This window comes from Coregonus clupeaformis, chromosome 19 (assembly GCF_020615455.1).
Source record: "Coregonus clupeaformis isolate EN_2021a chromosome 19, ASM2061545v1, whole genome shotgun sequence".
NCBI lineage: Eukaryota > Metazoa > Chordata > Actinopteri > Salmoniformes > Salmonidae > Coregonus > Coregonus clupeaformis.
This window is the reverse complement of record NC_059210.1, coordinates 24236750-24255832: the sequence shown is the minus strand read 5'-3', so window position 1 is coordinate 24255832 and position 19083 is coordinate 24236750. Positions and strand designations below refer to the sequence as shown.

The 19083-nt window shown below is 43.5% G+C and overlaps 1 protein-coding gene across 1 annotated transcript in view; it reads left to right on the top strand.

The window, feature by feature from the left end:
- The first annotated feature begins 8954 nt into the window (after positions 1 to 8954).
- LOC121531815 (tyrosine aminotransferase) overlaps positions 8955 to 19083 on the top strand; it is a 23087-nt gene continuing 12958 nt past the window's right edge. Inside the window, exons 1-7 of the mRNA XM_041837292.1 lie at positions 8955 to 9057; positions 9905 to 10185; positions 10301 to 10405; positions 10818 to 10885; positions 11029 to 11187; positions 12031 to 12169; positions 12298 to 12350. Of these exons, the coding sequence (XP_041693226.1) occupies positions 9918 to 10185; positions 10301 to 10405; positions 10818 to 10885; positions 11029 to 11187; positions 12031 to 12169; positions 12298 to 12350 (792 nt within the window). The 5' untranslated portion in view covers positions 8955 to 9057; positions 9905 to 9917. The remainder of the gene's footprint in view (positions 9058 to 9904; positions 10186 to 10300; positions 10406 to 10817; positions 10886 to 11028; positions 11188 to 12030; positions 12170 to 12297; positions 12351 to 19083) is intronic.

Genomic DNA, 19083 nt, shown 5'->3' with positions numbered 1-19083 from the left:
TTCTTCTTTGTTTACATCCCTGTTGGTGAGCATTTCTCCTTTGTCAAGATAATCCATCCACCTGACAGCATACCTGCCAACTTTTTAAAAAACCTTGGAGTGAGATTTTGTCCTGGGTCCGCCTGGGTCCTGCAGTCGGTGAAAAGCAATTGCACTGCCTGCGTCTCAGAACTGCGGCCGCCTTGATCTCATGAGGATATCGTTGCCCACGTGTGCATGACGTCAGAGAAAGTCGGGATCAAGTCGGACACAAATCTAACCAGCATGCATTGGGCGGTGATCGCCGGTGATCGATTCTGCGCAGACCTGGCTCATCTCAAATGAGCCTCTTGTCTATGATCTGTCGGCATGGTTATACTGGCCTGTGGCCTTCTTGGAGGCCTTGATGATATCGGAGGGGGGCTCCCATTTGAAGCAGGGCTCCAGATTGGCCATCTTTATGGTCATTATTGAGGACAGGGTGCCATCCAATGCTAGGCTGTTTCTTCTCTTGGTTTTGTTCAGTCCCACAACTGAAAACACCCTCTCAGCATCTGCGTTTGCATGGGGCAACACCAGGACAAGCTTGGCGACGGCAGCAAGCCTCTCGAATTCTTTGGCTCCTGTCACCTATGGAAAATGCACCAAAACACAATGGAAAAACATACCTTGATTTTTGATTGATTAATACTGTAAGTATACTGTAGGTTGATCCATTAACAAAGTTCAGATAAAAACATGCATAATTTGCAACATGCATGACACATATATGCATGCAACAATTTTAAGCAACTGATGTAGCCAAGCCACACCTGCCAAAAGGAAAGTCAAAAAAGGAAAAAAAATGTACCTTATGCTTCCGGGTTCCCATTTCAGCCAAGAAGCTTACCATTTCAGTTTTGTCCTGCAGGGATATCATTGGCATGGTCTAATAATTTAGAAACTCCTCACCCAGAAGGTCATGCTCCTCTGGCCCATGTTATGGGAGGAGATGGGGAAACCTATTTATGAAAGTAGAGTTACAAGTTGTTACGTTTTAGGTATATAGTCATCAACCAGCAGCAGTTCATACACATCTTTGAGGAGAAGCCACATAAGAATATCTCATGTGCAGTTTAGGAGTGAACACACCTCATCATAAAACACAGGGTATTTTAGCTAAGATGATAGACAATAATTACAGAAAAAAAACTAACCTTTCAACAAAGTACAGGACATCTTCGATGTCACTTTCAGCCCTTTGCCGTACATCTACAAATTGTGCGTGCTTGATCAGTGGCTCTTCCAGTGGCAGCTTCTTAAGTGCATAGTCCACAGCACTTGTCAGGAAACACAACACAGCTTCATGGAATGAATCCACCTGCTGTGGTGTGATGTCACCCTCGTCGAGTAATCTGTTAAATTTAGCCCTGGTTGTGAACCCAATGTTCAACTTTCTTCCTGTCACAGATACAGCATATCGGTATAAGGTACAAGGCTAAATATCACATATCACAGTGTTTGATCATAATAATAGTCAAATACTAACCTGGTAAATGGTTTGCCTTTTCTTTAAAGGCAATTTCACAAGGCTCCTCATGGCACTGCAGAGCTGCTGGAACCATAAAATTGGAACATAGCTTGCGTATGAATTTCACCATCTATAACAGACATTTACAAAAATAGTAGGTGAAACCTGTTTTAGAGGATCCCTGCAGATATCAGCAAGAAACACAGAATGGAAAAAAACAGCAAAATCCAATCCCACCTCATCATGTAACAAAAATATTGATGACTGCTCTCTCTGAAGTAGTAAGTTGAAAGAAGTGAAAGTTGGTACGGTGGCTTGGAAGAACAGCAGGTACACTTCTGTCATGGGGTCAGTGAATGTCTGCACAAGTCTACTTCTATTGCACACATTTCCTGTATTTATGTTAAATTCTTTGGAATACATTTTACCTGTTCGAAATCAGCTGAGTTTACATTCACCACACTAAATCATGTTCACACGCACAAACAAATAATTTCTTTCAAGATTTAAAGTTTAAGAGAGTGAGTACTCAATTGGACGACATTTCATTGTTACATACCTAGTCTCAGCTCAGCTTCTTATCAGACTTCTTGAGGTAGTGACCGTTTCTTCTCCTGTTGTCTTTTTCTGTCGCTAACTTCGGGGTGCAGCGCATATGGTTCAGTAGCGCTCATCAGCGCCATCTACCGTCGGGGAGTTTGAAAAAAGGAACGAACGAGTCTCGGCCGATTTTTTTTGCGTGAGAAATTGGATGTGTGGCGTGAGTGCGTGTGAAAACAGGCAAAAACGTGTGTCACACGGCGAAAGCGTGAGAGTTGGCAGCTCTGTGACAGGTGTGTGTGAAATGTTCATTTCTCTACCATAAACCGCCTCCAACGTTGTTTTAGAGATATGGCAGTTCGTCCAACTGGCCTCACAACGTCAGACCACATGTAACCACGCCAGCCCAGGACCTCCACATCCGGCTTCTTCACCTGCGGGATTGTCTGAGACCAGCCACCTGGACAGCTGATGAAACACTCCCAGAGCCCACACCTCCTCCCTGTAGGCGGTTTACAGGGAGGAGGTGAGGGCTCTGGGAGTGTGGTGCCAGGAAAATAACCTCTCACTCAACGTCAACAAAACAAAGGAGATGATCGTGGACTTCAGGTAACAGCAGAGGGTGCACCCCCCTATCCACATCGACGGGACCGCAGTGGAGAAGGTGGAAAGCTTCAAGTTCCTTGGCGTACACATCACCGACAAACTGAAATGGTCCACCCACGCAGACAGTGTGGTGAAGAAGGCGCAACAGAGCCTCTTCAACCTCAGGAGGCTGAAGAAATTCGGCTTGGCACCTAAAACCCTCACAAACTTTTACAGATGCACAATTGAGAGCATCCTGTCGGGCTGTATCACCACCTGGTACGGCAACTGCACCGCCCGCAACCGCAGGGCTCTCCAGAGGGTGGTGCGGTCTGCCGAACGCATTATCGGGGGCAAACTACCCGCCCTCCAAGACACATACAGCACCCGATGTCACAGGACGGCCAAAAAGATCATCAAGGACATCAACCACCCGAGCCACTGCCTGTTCACCCCGCTATCATCCAGAAGGCTAGGTCAGTACAGGTGCATCAAAGCTGGGACCGAGATAATGAAAAACTGCTTCTATCTCAAGGCCATCAGACTGTTAAATAGCCATCACGAGCACATTAGAGTCTACTGCTGCCTATTGAAATCACTGGCCACTTTAAGAAATGGAACACTAGTCACTTTGATAATGTTTACAGTCACTTTAATAATGTTTACATATCTTGCACTACTCATCTCATATGTATATACTGCATTCTATTCTATAATATTATACTGTATCTTAGTCCATGCCGCTCTGTCATTGTCATTGCTTGTCTATATATGTACATTTTCTTACATTTTACATTTTAGTAATTTAGCAGACACTCTTATCCAGAGCGACTTACAGTTAGTGAGTGCATACATTTTCATTCTTAAATTCCATTCCTTACTAGTTTTGTGTCTAGTGCCGACTGCACTGTCGGCACTAGAAGCTCAAGCATTTCGCTACACCCGCTATAACATCTGCTAAACACGTGTATGTGACAAATACAATTTGATTTGATTTGATATTGATTTAAAACGGAGGAGTATTTGGCTGCATTCCAAACACTTAAAATACACACCCTCTCCCCTCAACCCTCAAATGAAGCGGACACTTCTGATGACGTATCATGACATATGATGAGTTGACACTTGCAGGGCATAAGGCGAGGATAAGTGGAGAAGGGTGTGTCTTTTACGTGTTTGAAACGCAGCCTTTCTGTCTGTAATAAAGCCCTTTTGTGGGGAAAAACTCATTCTGATTGGCTGGGCCTGGCTCCCCAGGGGTTGGGCCTATACCCTCCCAGGCCCACCCATGGCTGCGCCCCTGCCCAGTCATGTGATATCCATAGATTAGGGCCTAATTCATTTATTTCAATTGACTGATTTCCTTATATGAACTGTAACTCAGTAGAATTGTTGAATTTGTTGCATGTTGTGTTTATATTTTTGTTCGGTGTAATATTCAATAAATATAGTGCCTAACATCCGATTTGGACCAAACTTTTTTCTAACAATGAGTTAGACATTAGGAATCCAAAGAAATGGTCAAAAGCTACCCACAGACCCTCCACATCCCACGCCAATCCCACCACAACAACGAGTATAGTATCAGTTCTCTATGTCTGACAAGTAGTTTGGAGCTGTGCTCTGAGTATTGTTTCTTCATCCTATGTAATTTATTCCCAGTGAATTTGGTGGTGTTTTTTACCCCCCTGTTCAGATAAATTTGTAATTGAAGTTAGGTTTATGTCCCATCCTACATCCTGATATTACCAGGAGGCTTGCTGAAATAACATGGAACGACCCATTTGTATTCTGATACAGATAATTATATGGATGCTTCGGGAAGACCAAGGTATGTATTGTCAACACTGTTGTGAAGACAGTTACGTTTTTTCCAAGAAGACTACCTCCGTACCATGAATGCATTATAACTGCTTTATTTGATAACTCTGCTTTATTTGATTGCCATGATATGATTACTTTGATCTTTGGACAACACTGTTGACTAAACTGAATCAATTGGATATCTGAATATCAGCAGCTCTGATCGACCAAGTGAGTAGTGGGTTGCTGAGCAAAATGTCCTCTTTCTTTGCTCCTCTTCAGAACTGACAAGAGATGCACCTAATGAGGAAGAACTACCAGGACTTTAAGGCTTTGGCCCAGACTCTTTCAATGGATATGTCCATGCGCAAAGCTTATATCAAGGCGTGCTAAATCCCCCCATCATCTGTTTTCCATGCTCCCTTTCTATTCCTCTCTTTGTCTCACACGATTACATGGGTGTAATTGACATCTATATGCCTTGTGTGACCTTCAACTATTCCTGGTTTCAATGGTGTCTTGTGATGTGAATGAAGAAGATGCACAATGCTGAATACATGATAAGCCACTCTGAGAAGATAGTGCCACGATAAAGGTTTGGTATCTGTTCCTTTGCTGTCCAGTAGGGGATGCTATATATTCAGCCTTTAGTAGATTATGGTGAAACTCTAAAGGAATTGAGATGGTATGATGGAGGAATGCCTGTCTCCTTCTCTAGGGTTGAGGTGTTGTGTGTAGGATGTAGTATATGTATTGATGTGCAGGTTCTCTGAACAATATGGAGAATGCTATGCCCAGAAACTGCAAAGTGACACATTTTTTGACCAGGTGTGTATATGTGTGTGTACAAGAATGGAGATTATTTTCAAGACTTCAGTTGTTTTATGTTTGAGAATTTAATTCAAATAGAGAATGTACACTACATGACCAAAAGTATGTGGACTCCTGCTCGTCAAACATCTCATTCCAAAATCATGTGCATTAATATGGAGTTGGTCCCCCTTTTGCTGCTATAACAGCCTCCACTCTTCTGGGAAGGTTTTCCACTAGATGTTGGAACATTGCTGTGGGGACTTGCTTCCATTCAGCCACAAGAGCATTAGCGAGGTCGGACACTGATGTTGGGCGACTAGGCCTGGCTCGCAGTCGGCGTTCCAATTCATTCCAAAGGTGTTCGATGGGGTTGAGGTCAGAGCTCTGTGCAGGCCAATCAAGTTCTTCCACACCGATGCTGTAGCGTTAAGATTTCCCTTCACTGGAACTAAGGGGCCTAGCCCGACCATGAAAAACAGCCTCAGACCATTATTCCTCTTACACCAAACTTTACAGTTGGCACTATCCATTCTGGCAGGTAGCGTTAGCCTGGCATCCGCCAAACCCAGATTTGTCAGTCGGACAGCCAGATGGTGAAGCGTGATTCATCACTCAAGAGAACGCATTTCCACTGCTCCAGAGTCCTAAGGTGGCGAGCTTTACACCACTCCAACCGGCGCTTGGCATTGCGCATGGTGATCTTAGGCTTGTGTGCGGCTGCTTGGCCATGGAAACACCATTTCATGAAGCTCCCGATGAACAGTTTTTGTGCTGATGTTGCTTCCAGAGGCAGTTTGGAACTTGGTGGTGAGCATCAGAATTCAGGTTACATTTCAGTAAAACAGTATTCAATAGGCCCAATTTAACCGGGTGTAGTATAATAACCCTTTACATACCATAATACACAGCACCAGTTTCTTACTGACCTAGATTCTTACACAATAATGAGTGTGAACCTCTGTATGACCTCAGGAACGGTTGTATTTCATGCAGGGTTATGTTGACTCAAAGAGGGGTCTGTTTGATGGCATGGGTTAAATATGACCCGGAGCTTCTGAGTGGACTGCTACTGTCGTGACATGCAACCAAAATCTGCTGACCAATCATTGTGAACCTCTTTTTCGTTGACCAATCAATGATGATCACCTTATTGGAAGTTGGGTACGTCATGCACCATGCAACAGGGCGATTCCCCGCCAACGGGAGCGGAAAATATTTTTGGTATCTCAGTCAGATTGTTCTGGCAATTCTTACATAGGAACTTAATTGGGAGGAAGGATGTTTAACGTGTTTTTTTACATTTGTATCACAAAACATTTTTGAGAAAATCATGATGAAATTGCCCATTTTAGTCCCTTTTTTAGACCTATACATACCTGCTGTAAGGTACTATGATCTGTGAACCGTACATGACAGACAACATCTTCGTGTCATTATACTCCTTATAGTGTTTTCTCAAATATGGAGTATGTCTAGATTCTGAAATACATATTTTCACATTAATTTTATTAAACATAACAAATGTTAATATTAATATCTCAAAACAACCCTTTTTTTATTTATACTGAACAAAAATATAAACGCAACATGCAACAATTTCAACGATTTTGCTGAGTTACAGCCAATTGAAATAAATTCATTAGGTCCTAATCTATGGATTTCACATGACTGGGTGCAGACACAGGTAGGCCTGGGAGGGCATAGGCCCACCCACTTGAGAGCCAGGCCGACCCACTGGGGAGCCAGGCCCAGCCAATCAGAATGAGTTTTTCCCCACAAAAGGGCTTTATTACAGACAGAAAAACTCCTCTGCACCACAATTTCTGCTATCTTTTATTTCAGCTCATGAAAAAGGGGACAAACAGTTTACATTTATATATTTTTTTAGTGTAGTTTATTTTTAGACATTGTTTGTAACAATTATAATCTTCAAACACGTAACATTTCCAGAGTGACCCATTTTATACATAGAAATGGACATTATAGGTCATTAACCAATCACAGCCCTCTTTTAAGATTGCACATTCTGCAAGTCACCAGCAGAGGGAGTTCCCTTTGAATGCGTTTTCCCATTCACTGTGTTGGTGGTGCTCATAAAATTGTTCATACCTTCAGAATTAGCAGAGACCCCACTCTGGAAATGTGATGTACTTGTAGAGTATATTGTTCCAAACAATGTCTTAAAATTAACAACATCAAAAAGGGTTATTTTTAAATATTAATATATTTAACCTTGAATAAATTAATGTGAAAAATTGTATTTCAGAATCAAGACATACTCCATATTTTAGAGTAGACTATAACGAGTATAATGACATCAAGATGTTGTCTGTACCATTTACTGTTCACAGATCATAAGGTCTTACAGGAGGCATGTATAGGTCTAAAAAGGGCCTAAAATGGCCACTTTCATTCTGATTTTCTCAAAAATGGTTTGTGATACAAATGTAAAAAGCATTTCAAACATCCTTCCTGCCAATGAAGTTTCTATATGAGAATTTAACAGAAAAGTACTGTTAGTCCATAATCAATTTGCGGTAGGTCAGGTGAGGACACCGATTCAGGGTATGTGTTTCAAGGTAAATGTTTTATTTATTCAGAATGTTGTGTATGTAGAAGGTGGACAGGAACGTGGTCAACAGAGGTACGGAGAATGACACTGACTCAACCCCATCAGGCTGGCTGGTGCACAGGGCACAGGGTCTTTAGCCAGATGATAAGGGGATGGTGGGGTACAAAGTTCAAGGGGAGTTTTGTGTGTTTTGGACAACTGCTAAATGTTTTTATTAGGATTTGAATGTATTTATCTTGAGAGAAAGTACATTCCTCTGTAAATGTTTCAGGACACAGTTGCTCTCTCTTCATCAATATTGCATCATGAATCTTTCAGTCCCAGTTCACTGATTTACCCATCATGAGGGTAATCAACCCCCAGAGTGAAGCAAAAAAACAACAGTTATACTGTAGGCTACCTGTTACAGTACTGTGTTAAATAAAAATTGTAAAGTGAAGCTATATTTTCCACTTGCACTGTATCATATGCTACTTATCTGTATTTGACTGTTTATACCTATTTAGCTTACATGTATTACTGTACACATACTGTACATGCTGTGGTCATTTGGGACATTTGCCAGAAATCCCTATCATAATTCCCTTCAGAAACTGGATTGCAAAATAACCCAATGCATGGAGCACTGAAACACCACTGGAGCACTGAAACACCACTGGAGCACTGAAACACCACTGGAGCACTGAAACACCACTGGAGCACTGAAACACCACTGGAGCACTGAAACACCACTGTCAAAACAAATTCTGGAGAGACCATTATGTAAGCATACTTAGCCCCCTTTTTACATTGTTATTTTTTTACAAAGGAAAAATCATGCTCATCCAAAACTGCACTCAAGCTGACTGAGCCTCAAAACGTTTTTGGGAGATCGTTTGTTAGAGGCTGAAATCAATTACTTTGATAAATCTAAACTGATTGATGCTTCATTAGAATAAAAAAAATATCCTATTCATGAAACGGAGGACAGCCCATGAGTCTCCTCTCACGAGTCTCGTATATGTATTTTTGAAAGAGTTAAATTATACAGTTAAACCCAAACCTTGAGGTGTTTCACATTTTTTGGAATGGCGTAACGGGGGTGTATGGCACAACACTCAGTCTCCACCAATGAAATTATGGGCAGGGTTCAACACCCATTTTCGGGGGCTTGCTATAAAGCTGGTTTATAACAGACTTATCAGTCAAAGTACATATAGAGTATTTTACTTGAATTCCTTCATTTGGAGTGTGAAATTCTTTTGAGATTGTAAAGGTATTTAAACATGCTTTTGTCATTTAAATGTATGAATACGCATTTAACTAACCTTTGCAAGTAAATATCAAATTTATTAACAGGCAATTTAAAATAAGCTACGGGTCAAATTGATTATTGCCTTTTATTTAAGCCATAGCTCGCATGTTTATTATTATGCATGCACAAACAAATATGACCTTATTCAAAAGAGATGCCTATAGGCAATGTAGTGTCAGAATATTTATTGTTTTTGTCTTATTTCAATTGTCTTATCTTTTTCTCATATTTTTTGGATAACTCAGAGCCAGCTTGCCTTCTAGAGTTGATTAGATGATTCGATTTTATTTGGTTAGATTTCAGTTAATTAGGTTATTTAATTTATTGTTCTTGCATGATGTAAATATATTTTACTGCTTAACCTATGGACTATACAATGCATGTATTTATACTGCGCTTGTGAAAAGATAGCCATTGATAAATTGATAGACTTGTCCCAGTCGGATCAGTAGATGGCTCTTCATTAGGCCACCTTAATGTTAAACTGCGCGCATATCTTAATTTCAGTTCAGAACAGTAAGCGCAGCGCGTTTGATTTCAACCTGGATTTTATAGACATCGCACCTGTTGAATTTACATGGGTAATTTAACATCTGGGCTAGCCTACTTCTCTGCACTGATGTTTTATTATCCAACAAGTTTATTTGCAGTTTTCCAATTTATTGTTTGTATATCAACTAATAATCCTAATCTATAGTATTTTATTTGTATTATATTTTTATAACATTTTTAATGCAGGAATTATTAATCAAAATCTATTTGTTTTACCTATCTTTTTCTCCCAATTTGACTTTTCTACCATCTGTAGCTGCAGTTGCAACATGGAGAACAATTCCTATGTGGTCAAAATGAATGGGAATGGTGTCAATGAAAAGAATGCTCTCAATGGAAAAGGTCTTAATGGGAATGATATCAATCATAAGACTGTGAATGGCAGTGTTTATACAGCCAAGCAGAAGAGCAGCAGGCAGCGATGGAACATCCGGCCCTCAGAGATGTCAAACAACACCTTGAATCCCATCCGTGCCATTGTGGACGGGATGAAGCTCACACCCAATCCCGAGAAGCCCATGATTGCTCTATCCATTGGTGAGATGCTACACCACTGTCTCATTTGAATATGCTCAGTGTGTTCACTTGTGATGTGCAGTTGTCCAGAATGATGTTTCTTATGTACTCCTTTGTCTTCCTGTCACACCATCAGGGGACCCTACAGTGTTCGGGAACCTGCCTACCAATGAAAAAGTTATCCAGGCCATGAAGGATGCCATTGACTCACACAAATACAACGGCTATGCTCCATCTGTTGGTAGGACTCATACAAACACTTTATCATGGCACCAACACTTCAAAAAGCTTGTCAAGTGCAAAAAACTAAGGATAGAGTGAGATGTAAAGTAAAAGGGATTCATTTCTACATTTCTTTTTTTACATGGTTATTTGGAGAATGTGAGATGAGGCACAGCGAAAGGTGGGGTTGGGTGGCTTGCAAGGGGGTGAGAGGTTGGATGTTAAAGGAATTTCAGTCAGGGAAGTTAAGAAAGCAAAGTGAAATAGGGCCAATTAACAGTCTGCAGATGAACTGAATAGGTTCCCCGCTATTATTGATGATGATTGTAGGTCTAATGACATATGCATGCGAAATCTCCCTTTCTCCCAGCAGACTACTGAATACAGTATACAGTACAAAATATAAGCTGTTGTCTTCTACTCATCGACAGGTTATCAGAAGAGCAGAGAGGTGGTGGCAAACTTCTACAGTTGTCCCGAAGCCCCCTTGGAGTCAGAGGTGTGTCCTGCATGTCCTCGTTCAAACGTTATTTTTCTTCACCATATATTCACCTCTGTCTCTCTACTGTAACGTTTCCTCAGAACCAGAGGACATACAGACCTCTAAACATCTCTAGTTATCTTCCTCTATCTTCCTTGCAGGATGTGCTTCTGACCAGTGGCTGCAGCCAGGCTATAGATCTGGCCATCACAGTGCTGTGTAACCCTGGTGACAACATCCTAATCCCCTGCCCTGGATTCTCCCTCTACAAGACCCTGGCTGTGTCTCTGGGCATCCAGGTCAAACTGTACAACCTGCTGGTGAGTGCTGGAGGGAGAGGGGGAGGGATTCAAATGGGAGGGAGAGTGACAAAAACATGTTTTGAGGAGAAGGAGCAAAATAGAGGGAAAATAAAGTAAACAAAGAAAAAAGCTGGCTGATATAGATTTTTTGTGAAGGGAGGGAGAGAGCAAGAGAGAGCGAGGGCAAATAAAAATATATTGTTGAAAGGGAAAGAGCGGGGGAAATGCTGAGTTCTTCCTCACTGGTGCACATCTGGCACTTATAAATCACGTTGGATGCTTTCTTTCCTTTAGGCTTACGCACGCACGCACGCACGCACGCACACACACACACACACACACACACACACACACACACACACACACACACACACACACACACACACACACACACACTACATACATACATACAAATACATAAATACTTGGAGCTGCATATCATTTTGAGTTTAATTACAAATATGAACTACTTTTGAAAACTGAATTCAGGTCACTCTGGGACACAGTTGTATGTCGTGACTCTTGAGGTCATGGTGTTTACATGACGACTGCACACAATGTAAAGAGCTGCTACTGAGCCACCTTACAGAGCTCCCATTAAACCAACCAACTCTCAAACCAGAGTAGTTTATAGTCAGGCTACTCATCTCAGGGTGCAGTCTTAGCTTACGTCATTTTATGTCTAGTCATGGGCCTCTGCTAGCTGCCACCGCCGAGTCAGAGGTATGTGTAGTGAGGGCACTAAGAGATCAAAGGTCAGTTGAGACAGTTAGGGCAGTGCAGAATCTGCAGATAGGTTTGTGTGTTTTCCAGTGCATGTGCCTGCTCTCTGCCTCACGGTGGCTTTGTCTGTCCTTGCAGCCAGAGAAGTCTTGGGAGATCGATCTCCAGCATATGGAAAGCCTGATCGATGACAGGACAACCTGCCTGATCATCAACAATCCCTCCAACCCTTGCGGCTCTGTCTACAGTAAAGAGCACTTACAGAACGTCCTCTCTGGTGAGCTCTGTTCATTCACCCCCTGGGCCACAGTGTTCCCTCTCACTATAGCACAATATAAGTATTTGGTTGATATTATTAATCCAGTTTAAAAAAACAATTATGACTTTGTCTATTCTCTTGTCTAGTTGCCTCCAAAAATTGCATCCCAATCCTGGCTGATGAGATCTATGGTGACATGGTGAGTTTATACACACACAGAAGCACTCTCAGAAACAACCACAACACAGACAGACACTCATACAGACTAATACAGAACTGCCATTGTGTCTGTTGCATGAAAGGAGAGGATAATGTATTGTCTTCTGGCATTGAGGAGATATTGAGCTTACTAGGGTCTAACACAGGGTGGATTGGGTTATGATGGTCTATGGAGGTGTGGTGGAGTACAGTAATAGCCAGGTCAAGCATCCAGGAGGGGGCTTCTGTTTCTGGGGTATAGCCTACATGCTGGCCACTGGCCCTCATGTAATACATAATACCAGCGAGGCACATTCTTTAACATTCTGTAACAGGGAGGTTTTCCCTGGCTCAGCTCTGCTGGGTATCCGAGGAGACCTGCCTGACACGTCCACATCAGCACTGGGGGGATTAGGGGTGTCACAGGCTGAATGCGGAGCCTGGCAGTGGCGGGGCAACAGTGCTGGGGTTAGGTCAGCCAGGTCAAGTGAAGGATGAGCCACAGAGGTAATACTGTAGTAGTGCTTAGTGATTAGTGCTTTTTGAGATCGGTTCGGTTTTGTTTCGATTATTTAAAAAATTGAGTTTTTGATTTCAGTTTCGATTATTTTTTTTAAACATTAAAAGCACTATGCATTATGTGGGTTGAATGCTGTAACAACACAGAATAAAACAATTAATAAAAGTCCCATGATGCTTATCACTTATTAACCATAATTTATTCACATTACTTTAATAACATATTTCAGTTGTTTTGTATACTACATTTGTTTTCTTTGATGACTATTATTTAATTCTAAGTCATCATCTCATCTCTATAGAGCTGCTGCCTGTGCTGTCTGACAAAATCACTATTTTAGTAGTTCTTCAAAGTAAATAAGGCATACTTTTATGACTGCTGAATATCAACTATCAATCACTTAGATAATGTATTTTCAGGTAGAGATACCTTGCGAAGCAACAGCTGCTCTCTATATCACCTCAGAATCGACAGTAGGCGGTCCTCTGCTCTGCTTTGAGGGTTGGAATTAGTTTAGTAATTTCCTAAAATTGTTTAGAGATTTATTATGGAATAGTTTAAGGTATTGGAATTTGTTTTTATCATTGTTGGGGGTCAAACATATTATATTTTTCCATTTAGATTCTGTAAGGTTTTTTAAGGTGTGTTTAATAGGGGAACATAATTTTGGCAGTAATTCATGCATTGATGAGATTGACAAGAAATCTGTGTTTTTTATGATTAGTCCCTGTGAGAATAGAGAGAGGTAGTTGGGGTGACTGTGAATCCTTTAGAGGCGGTGATTGGTGTCATTGAGTGCAGAAATCACAAGAGCTCTGAATCCACCAATGTCTCACTCAGTACAACAGAAGTACTCAGAATGACTGTGCATTTTTTGCCGCATGTGTTTGCGATTAATGCAGATGTGAGGGTAGTATAGTCCAAGAGCGGGTGGGAGGAAGTGGTTGGGGATGGGAGGGCCCCTTTTTTAACGACAGGGCGCCTGTTTAGGGGCTGCGTGGAGGCATGATGTGTCTGGGCAGCATCAGTTCCATCTCACGGTTAGAGGGGAATGTTTGGCAAGCACCAGGCTCTTTCCCTAAGGGCCCCTGTGGTCTCCTCTCTGTGGGAAAAAACCATAGCTCACGAGAGCTTAGAGTGGTGCCAAAAATGCTCTGTTTGTAAATTAGGTCTGAGGTGAGGTTTAAGATTTGCTTTTTCTGAACTGTCAGTCACTGTGCTCTGACCAATAGGACACGGGGCGGATCCCAAACGCGACGTCAAGGCCTCAGCTCTAATGGAAGCCAGCTTACTACAGTTACTGTACCACCACTCTCTATTTCTCTCTGCTCGCTCTCTCTCTCTCTCTCTCTCTCTCTCTCTCTCTCTCTCTCTCTCTCTCTCTCTCAATTCAACTCAATTTCAATTTCAATTTAAGGGCTTTATTGGCATGGGAAACGTGTGTTAACATTGCCAAAGCAAGTGAAGTAGATAGTAAACAAAAGTGAAATAAACAATAAATATTAACAGTAAACATTACACTCAGAAGTTTCAAAAGAATAAAGACATTTCAAATGTCATATTATACATTTACATTTACATTTTAGTCATTTAGCAGACGCTCTTATCCAGAGCGACTTACAGGAGCAAATAGGGTTAAGTGCCTTGCTCAAGGGCACATTTACGTCATTTAGCAGACGCTCTTATCCAGAGCGACTTACAAATTGGTGCATTCACCCTATAGCCAGTGGGATAAGCACTTTACACTTTTTTTTTTTTTTTTTTTTTTTGGGGGTGGAAGGATTACTTTATCCTATCCCAGGTATTCTTTAAAGAGGTGGGGTTTCAAATGTCTCCGGAAGGTGGTGAGTGACTCCGCTGTCCTGGCGTCGTGAGGGAGCTTGTTCCACAATTGGGGTGCCAGAGCAGCGAACAGTTTTGACTGGGCTGAGCGGGAACTATGCTTCCGCAGAGGAAGGGGAGCCAGCAGGCCAGAGGTGGATGAACGCAATGCCCTCGTTTGGGTGTAGGGACTGATCAGAGCCCGAAGGTACGGAGGTGCCGTTCCCCTCACTGCGCCATAGGCAAGCACCATGGTCTTGTAACGGATGCGAGCTTCAACTGGAAGCCAGTGGAGTGTGCGGAGGAGGGGGGTGACGTGAGAGAACTTGGGAAGGTTGAACACCAGACGGGCTGCGGCATTCTGGATGAGTTGTAGGGGTTTAATGGCACAGGCAGGGAGGCCAGCCAACAGCGAGTTGCAGTAATCCAGACGGGAGATGACAAGTGCCTGGATTAGGACCTGTGCCGCTTCCTGTGTAAGGCAGGGTCGTACTCTCCGAATGTTGTAGAGCATGAACCTACAGGATCGGGTCACCGCCTTGATGTTAGCGGAGAACGACAGGGTGTTGTCCAGGGTCACGCCAAGGCTCTTCGCACTCTGGGAGGAGGACACAACGGAGTTGTCAACCGTGATGGCGAGATCATGGAACGGGCAGTCCTTCCCCGGGAGGAAGAGCAGCTCCGTCTTGCCAGGGTTCAGCTTGAGGTGGTGATCCGTCATCCATACTGATATGTCTGCCAGACATGCAGAGATGCGATTCGCCACCTGGTTATCAGAAGGGGGAAAGGAGAAGATTAGTTGTGTATCGTCAGCGTAGCAATGATAGGAGAGGCCATGTGAGGATATGACAGAGCCAAGTGACTTGGTGTATAGGGAGAATAGGAGAGGGCCTAGAACTGAGCCCTGGGGGACACCAGTGGTGAGAGCACGTGGTGCGGAGACAGCTTCTCGCCACGCCACTTGGTAGGAGCGACCGGTCAGGTAGGACGCAATCCAGGAGTGAGCCGCGCCGGAGATGCCCAGCTCGGAGAGGGTGGAGAGGAGGATCTGATGGTTCACAGTATCAAAGGCAGCAGACAGGTCTAGAAGGACAAGAGCAGAGGAGAGAGAGTTAGCTTTAGCAGTGCGGAGAGCCTCCGTGACACAGAGAAGAGCAGTCTCAGTTGAATGACCAGTCCTGAAACCTGACTGGTTTGGATCAAGAAGGTCATTCTGAGAGAGATAGCAAGAGAGTTGGCTAAAGATGGCACGCTCAATAGTTTTGGAAAGAAAAGAAAGAAGGGATACTGGTCTGTAGTTGTTGACATCAGTGGGATCGAGTGTTGGTTTTTTGAGAAGGGGGTGCAACTCTCGCTCTCTTGAAGACGGAAGGGACATGGCCAGCGGTCAAGGATGAGTTGATCAGCGAGGTGAGGTAGGGGAGAAGGTCACCGGAGATGGTCTGGAGAAGAGAGGAGGGGATGGGGTCAAGCGGGCAGGTTGTTGGGCGGCCTGCAGTCACAAGTCGCAGGATTTTATCTGGAGAGAGAGGGGAGAAAGAAGTCAGAGCATAGGGTAGGGCAGTGTGAGTAGGACCAGCAGTGTCATTAGACTTAACAAACGAGGATCGGATGTCGTCAACCTTCTTTTCAAAGTGGTTGACGAAGTCATCCACAGAGAGAGAGGAGGGGGAGGATTCAGCAGGGAGGAAAATGTGGCAAAGAGCTTCCTAGGGTTAGAGGCAGATGCTTGGAATTTAGAGTGGTAGAAAGTGGCCTTAGCAGCAGAAACAGATGAAGAAAATGTAGAGAGGAGGGAGTGAAAAGATGCCAGGTCGGCAGGGAGTTTAGTTTTCTTCCATTTCCGCTCCGCTGCCCGGAGCTCTGTTCTGTGAGCTCGCAATGAGTCATCAAGCCACGGAGCTGGAGGGGAGGACCGAGCCGGCCGGGAGGATAGGGGACACAGAGAGTCAAAGGATGCAGAAAGGGAGGAGAGGAGGGTTGAGGAGGCAGAATCAGGAGATTGGAGGGAGAAGGATTGAGCAGAGGGAAGATATGATAGGATGGAAGAGGAGAGAGTAGTGGGAGAGAGAGAGCGAAGGTTGCGGCGGCGCATTACCATCTGTGTAGGGGCAGAGTGAGTAGTGTTGGAGGAGAGCGAGAGAGAAAAGGAAACAAAGTAGTGGTCGGAGACATGGAGGGGGAGTTGCAGTGAGATTAGTAGAAGAGCAGCATCTAGTAAAGATGAGGTCAAGCGTATTGCCTGCCTTGTGAGTAGGGGGGACGGTGAGAGGGTGAGGTCAAAAGAGGAGAGGAGTGGAAAGAAGGAGGCAGAGAGAAATGAGTCAAATGTGGACGTAGGGAGGTTGAAATCCCCCAAAACTGTGAGGGGTGAGCCATCCTCAGGAAAGGAACTTATCAAGGCGTCAAGCTCATTGATGAACTCTCCAAGGGAACCTGGAGGGCGATAGATGACAAGGATATTAAGCTTAAATGGGCTAGTGACTGTGACAGCATGGAATTCAAATGAGGAGATAGACAGATGGGTTAGGGGAAAAATTGAGAATGTCCACTTGGGAGAGATGAGGATTAATGTGCCACCACCCCTCTGACCAGATGCTCTCGGGGTATGCGAGAACACATGGTCAGACGAGGAGAGAGCAGTAGGAGTAGCAGTGTTTTCAGTGGTAATCCATGTTTCCGTCAGCGCCAGGAAGTCGAGGGACTGGAGGTTAGCATAGGCTGGGATGAAGTCAGCTTTGTTGGCAGCAGAACGGCAGTTCCAGAGGCTGCCTGAGACCTGGAACTCCAGGTGTGGGGTGCGTGCAGGGACCACCAGGTTAGAGAGGCAGCAGCCACGCGGTGTGAGGCGTTTGTGTAGCCTGTGCAGAGAGGCAGAGAACAGGGATAGGCAGAGGCATAGTTGACAGGCTGTAGCAAATGGCTACAATAATGCAGAGGAGATCGGAATGAAATGAACTAAACATCTGGGAGAGGAGAGAGCAGGGCCTCCCTCACCAAAACTTCCACCTCAGAAACTATAATTGTTTCACTGAACCACCCGAACAAAAACTCTCCCAACTTCCACCTTTAGAAATCAGAATTGTTGTGAACCACAGCGGTTCAATGTTTCAAGGAATAGACTCAACCCACTTTATTCAGCTAGCTAACTATGACACCATAGCTAACTAGCATGCTAGCATCCAATTACACACAGTTTAGCACAAACACTTGGTCACAACAAACCACCAATAGTGTGTTAACACACTAAACAGATAATTCGTGTCCGTGTCTAGTTCCTTTCATAACGCAGCAATAATTAAACGTTGGCTAGCTAGCACAAATATATTGTATTTAGCTGCCACAGTACAGCACACAATGGCTACTGTGTTGACTCTGTTCGAAAAACGGCTAGCTAGCTAGCTTCGTGCTACACCCGGCACCGCCGAAAACAATGCTAACGCTACAATAACTACCCACAGCAGCCCACGATGCCTAACTATGACACCATAGCTAACTCGCATGCTAGCATCCAATAACACACAGTTTAGCACCAATACTTGGTTACAACAAACTACCAATAGTGTGTTAACACACTAAACAGATAATTCGTGTCCGTGTCTAGTTCCTTTCATAACGCAGCAATAATTAAACGTTGGCTAGCTAGCACAAGTATATTGTATTTAGCTACTATAGTACAGTTAGCTGGCCGTGTTGGCTAGCTAGCAATGGCTACTGTGTTGACTTTGTTTGAAAAACGGCTAGCTAGCTAGCCAGTACACACCGCACCGCCGAAAACAATGCTAATCTACAATAACTACCCACAACAGCCCACGATGCCTAACTATGACGCCATAGCTAACTAGCATGCTAGCATCCAATAAAACACAGTTTAGCACCAATACTTGGTTACAATAAACTACCAATAGTGTGTTAACACACTAAACAGATAATTCGTGTCCGTGTCTAGTTCCTTTCATAACGCAGCAAAAATTAAACGTTGGCTAGCTAGCACAAATATATTGTATTTAGCTACTGCAGTACAGTTAGCTGGTCGTGTTGGCTAGCTAGCAATGGCTACTGTGTTGACTTTGTTTGAAAAACGGCTAGCTAGCTAGCTTCGTGCTGCGGGCCTATCTACAATACCTAACTACAATCTAAATACATAATTAAGCCTTACCTCGACAAAGCCCAAGCTATGTATAAAGCCAAACTTACCCGACGCCAGCTAACATTTGTCTTCTGCAATCAGTAGGTGTAATTAAGAACAGTAGCTACTAACTACCTAACGTTGATGGCTCAGATAATGAGGTTAGAAAAACGGCTGAATGGTCGGTAGCTAGCTGGCTTAATTACAGGTACTCTTAAGCGTGAAATAACATTGGAAACAACTCTCCACCGTTGCTAAACGTTA